The sequence below is a fragment of the Protopterus annectens genome, chromosome 2.part2, assembly GCF_019279795.1.
Source record: "Protopterus annectens isolate FY-2018-M chromosome 2.part2, PAN1.0, whole genome shotgun sequence".
NCBI lineage: Eukaryota > Metazoa > Chordata > Ceratodontiformes > Protopteridae > Protopterus > Protopterus annectens.
Window position 1 is genome coordinate 1126836797 of NC_056730.1, and position 13682 is coordinate 1126850478.

Below are 13682 nucleotides of genomic sequence, written 5' to 3' on the forward strand. Positions count from 1 at the left end.
GCACTTTTATGCAGTTGTCAGTGGGTTTGCGCGACGGTAAGCACTGCTAACTTCCAGTGACATCCGCTTACACAGGGTTAGCCTCACTATTGCTTACTCTGTGTAAGCACTGCTTCCTGTCATGCAAACATACTTACACCTGCTTACTCATGCTTATTTATCCTTACTACTGCTATATTTTAGACAGTAATACTGGTTCTTGGGGAGGTGGTGAATTTGGCAAGTGTATGGGGTTATCATTCATTACACAGCTTACTACTCCAGTTCACACATATATGTTATTTATTAGGTTACACAACTAAATATATTGATCATAACAGTGATATGACATGGAAATGGAATGTACTGCAGTGGGACTCGAACCGGGGTTGACTGCTCGTGAGACGAACGCTCTGTCCACTACGATATTGCTGTACTGCTTCATTTGCACATATTTTGCTTTTTATCCTCCTTTTGCTATTTCAGCTACATTAACCATAGCTAAGTGATTGGCACACCCGCACACCTACGGTTAGCTTTAATCGGATTTTTAAAAGAAATAAATGTTTTTTTTCTTTTATATGTCCTATTGCTGTTGTACACATGGGGGTCTGTTGGTGGGGATATGAGGGCACCTGTGAGTAATTTCGCTCATTTCTTAACAGCTTCTGCTGTTCGACATTGCAGGGGCATGTTTATTCTGAGAGCTCTGCTCTGACACTCTCCATGTAAGCCTAGGAGCTCGGCCATCTCACCTTCATTACTATGCATGCTGCGCTGCCGTCCTGCTCCTAAACGGGCGCTTCCATGCAGAACTATGCCAGTCCTGCATAGGAGGTTAGTGAATCCGGGGGACAGTCTGTCCTGCTTTCATACACCCATTCACTCACACACGCAGACAGAAAAACACACACACACACTTGTTTTCCATTTTATTTATTATTTTACACTCGCTAAACAGCAAAAGTGCTGTTTAGTGAGTATAAAATAATGGCTTAATCGATCTCACTGTTCACTCCGTCATACACACATACACAGTCTCTTATGCTTTCACACACACAGTCTGCTTTCATGCACACATACAGACAGAAACACACACACACACACACACACACACACACACACACACACACACACACACACACACACACACACCCACACACATATTCACTTTTTTTGTTTCTTTCCCTGCCTAAAAGTTTCTTTGGCCTGGTACCAAATGATCCACAGCCTGGTGGTTGGGGACTGCTGGTCTAAATTATGTAAAGCTTTCATGAAAGGAATTTTTCTTCTAAGGCTTCCAGTAAACGATCCCTCACCACCTTGGGATCTGACAGTTGTACTACAAGGGCTAACACAAACCTTTTGAGCCTTCAGCTGAATCTGATCTGAAGTTTCTGTCATGGAAAAGGTTTTCTTGGTAGCCATCACATCTGCAAAGAGAATATCTGAACTCCAGGCTCTTTCCAAAATCTCCATGCATAATTTTTCTTAAGGGCAGGGTTTCCTTAAAGACTAGCCCTTGCTATTCTCAGAAGCCACTTTAGGTAAATGGCATTAACCACTCCATCCATTTACCAGTTTTCTTTCCAAATTTATCTAATGAAGGAGAGTACATGCTGCATCTTCTTGATGTGCACAGACAATTATATTTTTATCTTTACAGGACAAAGCAATTCAGAAAGTCAGATCAAATCTTTGTTTCCTTTTTTCCAAAAAGATAAGGGACTAGGATAGCCAGTATCCAAAGTCACACTAGAAAACTGGATAACAGAGTGCATTTCCTGAATTTATTCTTAGAAAGGCATGACATTATCCAAATCTCCCATGGCTCATTCAGCTAGATCCATGGCCACATCATCTACTTTTTGGTCAAGAACATATATTGACAACATTTACGCTGCAGCCACATGGTCCAGTGCTCATACTGTTGTTACTCATTACAAATTGGATATTATTTCTAGAAACAGAGGCTTTGGTTCGGGGGTACTCTGGAATCTCTTTCCATGGGGGCTTCCCAAGATCAACGTAGCTGGGGACACTGTCCCATATGTTAAGGAAGAATGAAAAGAACAACATCAGATTTAAGTTATGTTCTTACCATATCTAGGCATCTGTGTTGTCTATTTTCATTCTTCCTCAACTTCTATCCCATCCATCCTCCATACAAGTTCCTGGAGAAACCTATTTGACTGTTTTGGAACCTACAGTTCCAGGTTTGAGTCCTGTCTTTCTATCAAACTATTGCTGTCCCTGTTTTACTATGGGGATAGGGCAGCAAACACAATTTGAGGCTTTGGGGATGCAATATCATTATTAGTAAAAAAATACGAGCACTCATAAAATCAACTAAGGCCAATTTTGAGAGAAAAATTGCCATGGATTCAAAGGACAATCATAAGGCCTTTTTCAGCTATGTTAGGAACCTGGGTGGAAACTCACAGATATGCTCAGAATTAGTCCAAAATGATACAAAAATCACTGAACCCACAGACATTGCCAACATACTGGCAGACAGGTTCAGTGCAAACTTCACCCCTCTCCCTAAAGGAGAGATAACTATCCCAGCCGAGTGTAGCCTCCCGGACATCTCAAATGCGCAGGTGAAAGCTGCTCTCTCTAAAGCTAAAAACACAGCATCAATGGATGGTGTCCCCGGCTGTGTGCTACACGAGCTAAATGAGGAATTAAACCCGCACATAAGGCAGCTGTTTAATCTCAGCCTTACCACAGGATACGTGCCCAAGAAGTGGCGTACGGCAACTGTGGTCCCACTCCACAAAGGTGGCGCCTCTACGGACCCTGGTAATTACCGCCCCATAAGCTTAACAAGTCTAGTCTGCAAAGCTATGGAGAGGATCATAATGGAGCTCATAAACAAAGATATAGGGGACTTGCAGACATTGGACCCGACCCAGTTTGGCTTTGTCAAGGGAAGATCATGCCTTTTGAACTTGGTCGACTTCTTGAAATAGTCACCAAGGCCATTGATGAGGAAAGGCAGTCCATACAGCCTACCTTGACCTTGCAAAGGCTTCGACACAATACCCACTCGGGTATTGTAGAAAAACTTACCAGCTTAAATGTAAACCCATATGTCACAAGATGGGTTGCAAACTGGCTTAAGGGCAGAACCCACAGGGTTAGAGTTGCTGGCGCTGTGTCAGACTCCAAGCCGGTCACAAGTGGTGTCCCACAGGGCTCGGTCCTTGGCCCCCTATTGTTTGGCATCTACTTCTCAGAAGTACAGGCCAACATGGGAGGACTTTGGCTGACAAAGTTTGCAGATGACTGCAAACTGGGCGCCATAGTGGAAAGTGCATCGGACACTGATATCCTTCAGAAGGGACTCACGGAAACAGATAGCTGGTGCCAGAGCCATGGCCTGAAGTTAAACGCCAAAAAATGTATAGTCATACCCTTCGGGAAAAACAAGGTAACCCCAAGCTACCATATAGGTGGCAATCCACTAAGCACAGAAGAGGTTATCAGGGACCTGGGGACCCAGGTTGACAGTGGCCTTTCTTTTGACACTCACATTGCTAAAGTGGTTAGAAAGACCTTCTACATTGCCCACCTGATCATGAAGGGATTCACATCCAGATCTAGTGAGGTCATTGTTCCCCTGTACTCTTCACTTATCAGACCAATGATCGAGTACAATGCCCCATTCGGGATGTATCTCACCCGACATCTGCAGCAATTGGAGAGACCCCAAAGTTCCTCACCAAAAGGATAAAGGGACTCCAAAATCTGTCATATGCTGCCAGATTGAAGAAACTCCAGCTCTATTCAGTCGCATACCGTCTGCTCAGAGGTGACATGTGCCTGACATACAAGGCCATGTCCAACCCGGAATTAATGGACATGCTCCACCTCAAAAATCCAAATCCACCAAAACCACTAGAGCAAGCGACTTAAACCTTAGCACGGATATAAATAGGATGTGCTGGAGGGATAGATTTATCACTCAGAGACTCCCTATGCTGTGGAATAAAATCCCGGTCCATGTGAGGCAGAGCACCTCGCTGACTCTGTTCAAGAGAAATCTAGACCTGTGGATGGGAGATCGTAGGTTTACCCCGGGAATCATCTCTGTGTCACTGCTGGACAGAGGCACAACAAACTAATGGGCACAGTATTTTTTCATATAAGGGGTGGCGTAAGCCACAATAATTTGGGCTAGGCTTATAAATGCCTTAGGGCAGATAGCCTAGTATAAACCTATGAACCTATGAACCTAATAGAGCATTAGGGGTACAGGAAGGAACTTGAGAGTTGGATCCTAAGTCTGGAATAAATGGCTGAGCTGGATCCAAACCCATACATTGAGGAAGAATGAAAATGGACAAATTAGATGCCTAGCAGCAAATAGAACAATACCGCCAAGCAAAGCACTCTTATAGAATCCAAGTGAACCAAGTAAAATAACAATAAAGAGTGCACCATGTAAGCCAAACCGAATAAAACTCCAAAATCTTCAGGTAAAACCAAAAGTCCAAGCTTTATTGAACAACAGATAAACAGACTGCAGTGGTATAAGCGCTTTCGCGTTGCTTCTCAACGCTTCATCAGATATATCTGATGGAGTTTTATTCGGTTTGGCTTACATGGTGCACTTTTAAATTAGATGCCTAGTTACGTTAAGAACATAACTTTTAACTTTGCCCTCTCACAAAAGCCATACCTCAATCAGATGTTCCACAAGGCTCAATACTTGCCCCTGTCCTCTTTTCAAAAAGTACTAACAAACTTCATTTACCTTGTCTCAATTACAGCTTATTTTTTATGCAGATGTCAGGGTCCTCTAAAAATCCAGTACTAGACCCCTGGATATCCCAAATATGCTTCAGTTATAGACCTAGAACTAAACAAATGGCTTACTTTTAAAACGTTTGCAATCAATCCTTAAAAAAACGGAACCATTATCTTTGGAACAAGCAAATGACTGTCAGTATATCCCAACTCTGTCCAGTTCAAAGAGCAATTCAGTATCCACATAGAAACCACCACTTCCTTTGGATGCCCTGACATTTGTTTAGAGCAACACCTGAACTTTTAGATGCACATTGAGAAAATCAGGTCTAAAATCAACTACCTAATTTTATGGGCCATAATACATTCTCAATTTCTGTCTCTGTCTGCCAAAGCTGCCATAGGCAAAGGCATCCCATTCACACAGCTGTAATCTGGCATGCCAGTATTTGCAACAAGCAAAAACACCACAAGATTGTAGTGCATCTCCTACAAAGTGTGCCATTTCATAACCAACTATCCATATCTAGAGCATTATTGCCCCATGCTCTCCAAAGCTAAATGGTCCCAGTTCTTGGCAGAGCAGACGTTCTTCTAGGCTCACGACTTTTTAAACTGCTCCATCTGTACATTTCATTACTGTTCCCCATGAGCCTCATCACAGCTCCCCCACTTATAACCTCAGGAGCTAATCCAGTTCAGAACCAACACGCCATCCTCTTGCCCATCACACACACACATGAATAGACATCATTGCTTCAACCACATCTTGTTTGTGCTTGCACCTAAGCTATGCTAATTCCATCAAGTATAATATAAATATACACCTAAACTACTTTCAGAACCTAGTAGTAAATTCTCTTTTTGCAAGTACCACAGTATAGAAATTGTCATCTAAGCAAAACGTCAGCACCTTAACTTACCGGTCTGTTCTACCCCCTCTCTTTTCTAACACCACTGTAACATGGGATTCATTTGTTATGTAAATGTCTGCACAGTACTACTACAGTAACTCAGCTCAGTTCTAACAATTTTATTAGTTTTATCATACATTATGTAATGTCAACTCTTTACTGCATTGATGGTATTTTATTTATATATACTGATATCTTTATGCCCCTCAGCGTTTATTATTGTACACTACTTTTGTGTACTTTTGTAGCATGTATTCTGGGCTGAGCCTGCAGTTGGTTATTTTTGATTATTGGTTTCCCAAGTAAATAAAAATACATAAAAACCTTTGTTTACTCTGTTAATTTTAATAACCTGATGCTTTCCCTAGGTAAGAAGAAGATGGTATCCAGAAACAGCATAGGAAAGGTTAGGCCTGATGAATAGCAGACTGCAGGTTTTATACTGTTACAGTATTGGACAATAGCAGTATTGCCAAGATGTACTTTCAATATTTCCAAACTGCTTCTGTTTAATAAGAGGTTTTCAGTGATACTTTTTTTTGCTTTTCCATTACTTAACTGTGTGTGTTTTAATACCTAATAGTTGTGTGTTTTCTGACTATCCTGATGTCCACTCTGCTGGACATAATCTGATTCTAAAACCAAAATCAAAATTTGGCTTCATTATTTACTCTTGCTTTCTCGTCATACTGAAGCCAGTAAAACTCAATATAACCTACATTTTAGAAAAGCTATACAATTACCACCTCTTGATATTTTTTATTATCATTTACAAACATTATGCAAGGAACTGCATTCAAAGAATAGCAGGTATTGCCTATAGAGAAATATCTTTAAATACAAAATGTGTTTGAAATTAAATTGTTCCACTAGTTCAGAATGGTGAAGTGATACTACACAAAGCAAGCTATTAAATACTAGCTGGACAGATCCTCTTTTTAATTTTGACACAAAATTGATCGGCTGTCCGAACAACCAGTTTGGTGACTGTTTCTGTATTGAACCCAGGTAAATCTCCCGCTGTATTTTTATGGTATTTCTGTAGTCCATCAGATTTTGATGCCATGTAGGAGGTTGCATTTCCTTACAGTATGGACCAATCCAAGCTATGTCAGCAGTCTTTTCTCTGCTGTTCTGCACAGTACATTATGATGTTATTGTTCAGGAAAAAGTGAATAACTTATTCTCCAACCTGATGAAGGGGTCGCATGTAGGATAATGGATATTGCACATAATGTTTGTGTTTTTCACATGAGTTTCCCTTCCCAGTGCAGTAATTTTATGTTTTTACAGGCCACTACATGTATGTTGATTCGATTTATGCCAAGAGGATCCAAGAAGTAGCCCAGCTGATGTCACCTATCACCACAACACCAATGTCAGGATGTTTTTCCTTTCATTATCAAATCCAGAAAGCAAGTGAAATCGAATTCATGCTTTATACCAGAGATAAGTATGGCCATTATGAAGAGATCTGGAAGGCTGAGGAGTATACACCATCCAAATGGAATTTAGCTGAAGTGAATATTAGGGCTCCTTATCCAATTGCGGTAGGACTTCTTTTTTTTTTTTTTTTTTTTTTTTTTTTTTTTTTGCTTAGTTGCAAATTGTAGTGTTTGCTTATAGCATCATGATGTACTCTTCCTAAAAAAGAGAATTTTTATTCCTTTTACGCTGTATAGAATAGATGAATATTGCTGTTTAAGATAATGTTTTCATCATTGAGAAATGTTGGCCATTCATGACTGGCTTCATTCTTCTAGATTACACCTAGAGAAACATGCATATGTAGTGCATACACACACACACACACACACACACACACACACACACACACACACACACATATATATATATATATATATATATATATATATATATATATATACATATACACACACACATACAGTGGATATAAAAAGTGTACACACCCCTGTTAAAATGCCAGGTTTTTGTGATATAAAAAAAAATGAGACCACAATAAATCATTTCAACTTTTCCCACCTTTAATGTGACCTATAACCTGTGCAATTCAATTGAAAAAACAAATCTGTTAGGGGAACAAATATAAAAAAATAAAAAAAATCATACAATGTGCTGGTTGCAGAAGTGTGCACACCTTTAAACTAATAATTTGTTGAAGCACCTTTTGATTTAATTACAGCATTCAGTCTTCTTGGGTACACACCTGCCATTAATTAAAGAGATTAACCCCAAATAAAGTTCAGCTGTCCTACTCGGATTTTCCTGACATTTACTCAGTTGCCTGCTACAGCAAAAGCCATGGTTTGCAGAGAGCTTACAAAGCATCAAAGGGATCTCATTGTTCAAAGGTATCAGTCAGGAGAAGGGTACAAAAGCATTTCCACAGCATTGGATATACCATGGAACACAGTGAAAACAGTCATCAAAAAGGGGAGAAAATATGGGACAGCAGTGATGTTGCAAAGAACTGGACATCCTACCAAATTTGATGAAAAGACAAGATGAAAACTGATCAGGGAGACTGCCAAGAGACTTACTGCAACACTGAAGGAGCTGCAGGAATTTCTGGCAAGTACTTGTGTGCTACATATGGGCGGTCACGGTGGTGCAGTGGTTAGCATTGTCGCCTCACAGCAAGAGGTTCTCCGGTTCGATCCTCGGCTGGGGTGCCTTCTGTGTGGAGTCTGCATGTCCTCCCTGTGGTCGCGTGGGTTTCCTGCGGGTGCTCCGGTTTCCTCCCACATTCCAAAGACATGCAGTAGGTGGATTGGACACTCTAAATTGGCCCTAGGTTGTGAGTGTGTGTGTGTGTGTGTGTGTGCCTTCTGTGGAAGGTTGGGTGCTGGGCTGGCAACTCAACACTGTAAAACCTCACTGCCAATCATGAGCGGACAGGTGATCCCCTTTTTCCATATGTCTGGACTATGGGGTAGGGTTGCAAGATGGAAGCCTTTTCTTACACAGAAAAACACCCAGGCATGGCTAAAATTTGCAAAACAATACATCTAGTCTCCCAAAAGCATATGGGAAAATGTGTTATGGTCTGATGAGATCAAGGTTGAACTTTTTTGGCCACAATTCCAAAATCTACGTTTGGCACAAAAACAACACTTCACATCACTAAAAGAACACTAGCCACACAGTGAAGCATGGTGGTGGCAGTATCATGCTTTGGGGTTGCTTTTCTTCTGCTGGAACTGGGACTTTAGTCAGGGTGGAGGGAATTATGAACAGTTCCAAATACCAGTCACTTTTGGCCCAGAATCTTCAGGCATCTGCTAGAAAGCTGAAGATGAAGAGGAATTTCACCTTTAAACATGACAATGACCCCAAACATGCATCCAAATCAACAAAAGAATGGCTTCACTAGAAGAAAATTAAAGTTTTGGAATTGCCCAGCCGGAGCCCAGACCTAAATCCAATAGAAAATCTGTGGGGTGACCTGAAGAGGGCTGTGCACAAGAGATGCCCTTGCAATCTGACAATTTTGGAGTGCTTTTGGAAGGAAGAGTGGGCAAATATTGCCAAGTCAAGATGTGCCATGCTGATAGACACCTACCCAAGAAGACTGAATGCTGTAATTAGATCAAAAGTTGCTTCAACAAAGTATTCGTTTAAGGGTGTGTGCACTTAATGCAACCAGCTTATTGTACATTTTTTATTTTTTTTCCCCTAAAAATTTTGTTTTTCAATTAAATTATACAGGTTATAGGTCACATTAAAGGTGGGAAATGTTTTGAAATTATTTATTGTGGTCTCATTTTTTTATATATGTCAAAAAAGCAAAGCCAGCACCATGTAAGCATATCCAACCTTCTTTTATTGTGGCAACACCATAAAATTCAGACCGGTTTCGGCAACCTTGCCTTCTTCAGTGATAAATACAAAAGCACAAATCACTCTTACTTATACCATGATTAATTGTCATTACACCATGATACATCAGTATTTAAAGCAACAACAGACTCAAATTGTCAGGACTGTAGTAATACACATATATTACAGGTGGTCATTAAGGCAAGGAGAAAACAACCCCCCAAGTTTAATGATCCAATCCCTCTCTTTTTTATTTAATAATACATGCCACCCCGGTTTTTGTTCTGTCCCCCCATACTTTATCAATAATCATGAAATGAAACTTAGCATTACTGTGTTTAAGTGTGTGCTTATATAGGGCATTTGATGTACGTTTATTCTGGATATCACTAAAGTGTTCAGATATACGGACCTGCATAGATGTCGAAGTCTGCCCTACATAAAAGGCAGCACATGAGCATGTCACTAAGTACACCAGCCAATCTGATCCACAATTTGCAAAGAATCTGATGTCATATACTCTACTAGTATTTTTACTAGAGAACTGTTTTGTTTTTAACATATTGTCTGCATGACGAACAATGTCCACATGGAAATGATCCATAAACTCTTTAACCAGTCAACGTACACTGTTCTCCTGTACCTTGGTCCCTATTGCCCCATTTATAATGGTTGAAGTTAAGAGCCTAACGTTCGCCTTCTTCTGTATGAAAACTGACATTTCTCTGTGAGCAAACTATAGATAATTCCTCACTGGCTAACAGAATATTCCAATTTTGGTTGATAATATCCCTAATAATGTTAATATTCCTGCCATACATAGTGATAAACCTGATGGTATTTTCGTCACCACTCCTTTTGCCATGGTATTTCAACGTTTCAGAACTATCTCGACTGGCTACCCATTTTTTGGCTGGCCTGATGTTATTATATTGGTAACCCCTAACCAAAAATCTTTGTGTGAGATCATCCTCAAAATATTGATAGCTATCTGGAGGAGAACAAATTCTTTTCACCCGTAGGAATTGAGACTGTGGTATATTTTCAATAATGTGGCGAGGATGCAAACTGGTAGCAAATAAATTATTATATTGTGGATATTTACGAAATATCTTGGATGCCAACGTATTGACATTATTTCTTGAGACTGTTGCATCCAAAAATGTATCTGTTGCATATCCACATTAAGGGTAAATTCAATTCCCCACTTATTTTTGTTCAAATATTGGAACAAACTCTAATAAATATTTTTCACCACCATGCCAAATTAACCAACAGTCATCAAGAAATCTTCTCCAGATATCTATCTCAGACAAAAAAATGCTGTGTGAGTTGTCATATATAAGCAAACCCTCTAAGTAGCCCATAAACAAATCAGCATATATGGGGGCAAAAGATGCCCCCATTGCTGTTCCCTGAACATGTCAATAATAATCCCCTTGAAAATATATAACATTTTTAGTTAACACGTGTTTAACCATGCACAGTAATAATGTATTGAAGCCTGGAGGATATACATCCATCTTCTCCAACCAATATTTGACAGCTTCAAACCAGCCCTATGTGGGATACTCATATATAATGTTGTCACGTCTAATGTGCATAGTAGCCAATGTGATTCCAACTGAGAATTTTCTATTATTGTAAGAAATTCCATCGTATCTTGAATTCTTGATCTAACTACCCTTAATGGCTGCAGATGTTCAGTTAAAAATGCTGAAAGGGGTTCAGTTAGGGATCCTAAACCAGACACTACTGGCCTGACAGGTGGCTTCTCTAAATTTTTGTGAATCTTGGGCAACAAATAGAGGATTTGTTTTTGGGGGTCATCCACTATTAAATGTTGTTTAGTCTGTGATGAAATCACTCCCTCATCACATGCCAGATCCAAAAATGTGTCAATCTGTCTTTTGAAATGAAAGGTGGGGTCAAGTGGCATGGGAATATAGGGTCTAGCATCTTTTAACTGCCTATGTACTTCTGATATATAATATTCAGTATCCATAACCACTACCACCCCACCTTTATCAGCTGGAACAGTGACAATATTTGTATTGTTCTTCAAATACTTAAATGCCTGTTGTTCCTCAGTAGTTAAATTTTGATTCAATATCTTAGCTTCACAATTCTTAAAGTGTAAATCTTTTATGGCTGATTCCTGGAATATTGATACATGTTTATCCATGGGGGGCATAAATTTAGACTTTCAAAATCGAAAGTCAGTAGATCTATGAGCCTATTCTGAGAACCAAAATATAGTTTTAAATTAAGTATATGACAGAATGCTAATAAATCATCCACCACACTGTCTTCAGTGACAAAAAAGCCAGGAATATATTTAAGTCCTTTATTCAATAAGTATTGTTCCACGTTAAAGTTACAGAGGAGATATTATGAACATTATGCACTTTGTTCGCCGATGTCGTAAAGTATGTAACATTTGTACATTGTTTGTTTGTTATGTTTTCTACCTCCTCTGTGTCATTCGGACCTAAAGGGTAGTCCATACCCCGTTGCTTCTTAGAGATAGGTGACCCCTTGTTCAACATCTGTGACTGATGAATCATCCCCCGAGGTACTGTTATACTCCACACCAGATTTCTTGAGAATTGGCCTAGGTCTTTTTCTTTTTGTTCTAACTACTTTACCCCCCCCCCCCACCACCACCACCGCCTCGGAAAACATGACACTTTCTGAAGGTCAAAAGGTTTCACTTGCTCATAATCTTTAATATCTCATTTGAACTTTTGGATTTTTCTGTTTCAAAGACTTCTTTAATGCTAAAAAATCCTTGGTCAATTTAGCTAAACACACCTGATATTGGGTTTGTCCCTCAAATTGTTTTAATTTGTCACAAACCTGTTGTACATCTGCACAGTTCTTATCAACCATTCGCTCATAGTATGATGACAAAATATTGACAAAAGTCATTGATGCATCTTGCTGTGCTTGTGTCCATTCCTGAATCAGTATATCATCTACCACACTCACATAAGATGCTGTCCGAACCCTAAGGCCTCTTGATGTAATGTTCTTAGCCTGATAAGCTTTGAATAATTTTAGATGCCAAACGATAGTATGTAAATTAGTCATACCCTTAGTTAGTTTACTAAATAAATCCACACATTGGTCAACCACATTATGGACACCAGTATCACCCTTTTGCTCCCCAGACCTATCTAATCCAAAAACATGTAAATCATGTTTGTCAGCAGACAAGCCTTGCAATATGGTGACCAGATCCATCTCAAAAGCAATCCCAATATTACCTCCCAAAGTATAACACAACTTATATGTGCTAGAGTAGTTCCACAAGGAAACATGTTTATGCCTTCATATACTGCATTAGTAAGTATCACAAACACTTACACTAATATAATCTTCACATCAGTTGAAACATCATCCACCTAATACAATTTTTTTTTCAAAATTTGACCATCCCCTATAACATCAATATTCATATGGAAGCAATTAACATAACAGTGTTTTTGTTCATTCATACATTACTTGCACCAATAATGTTATTAAATACATTGCAAAAATCTTTGAGAGTTACACTATTGTTAGGCCTCAATATTGCCTTACAACCAACTGCAGTGTGATGAACTCACAACTGTGTTATACCATGTGTAAACACTACAATTGAAATACATTGTCCAAAATTTGTCCATAAACCAAACCTGTATATAGTCCGGTATGTCCCTTCCAAACGATATAAATTTGTCGACCTCACAGACCAAAATAACAGTTATTGTATGTATTTCAACCTAAGTGGTCAGGATTCGCTCATATGGTGGCCAAATTCCATCTCACTATTACTAATAATAGAGTCATGTGTCAGCAACACCTTTCACACAGAAAAAGCATTTGATATATCAGTCCCGAACTCATACAAGCCTTTCCAGCTCCTCTTCTTCATATCAACAACTATTATGTCCACATTCTGCTCATCCAATGGTCGACACCTATAACAGTTACATTTCTGGCAGTTATTTTATATCGCCACAAAGATGTCTCAAAAAATTGTTCAAGCGACCAAGGTTTCGCAGCTGTGAGCTATACGTTGCCAATACAAAACATTGAGTATCAAACCCAACATACACGACCCTCCGGTCCACTCCTGAACACAGATCCATAGGCCCTTACAGAGATTTATAATGTTATCTGATGTTTTAACCACAGTTCATTTTTGCCTTGCTGCCAGATGAAAAATTTTTCAAAAAAACACAACTT

General features: G+C 39.4%; 1 protein-coding gene across 1 annotated transcript in view; it reads left to right on the forward strand.

The window, feature by feature from the left end:
• Nucleotides 1-13682, forward strand: part of MAMDC2 (MAM domain containing 2) — a 1373080-nt gene that overhangs the window by 796663 nt on the left and 562735 nt on the right. The window contains exon 6 of the mRNA XM_044064367.1: nucleotides 6942-7198. Coding sequence (XP_043920302.1) covers nucleotides 6942-7198 — 257 coding nt within the window. The remainder of the gene's footprint in view (nucleotides 1-6941; nucleotides 7199-13682) is intronic.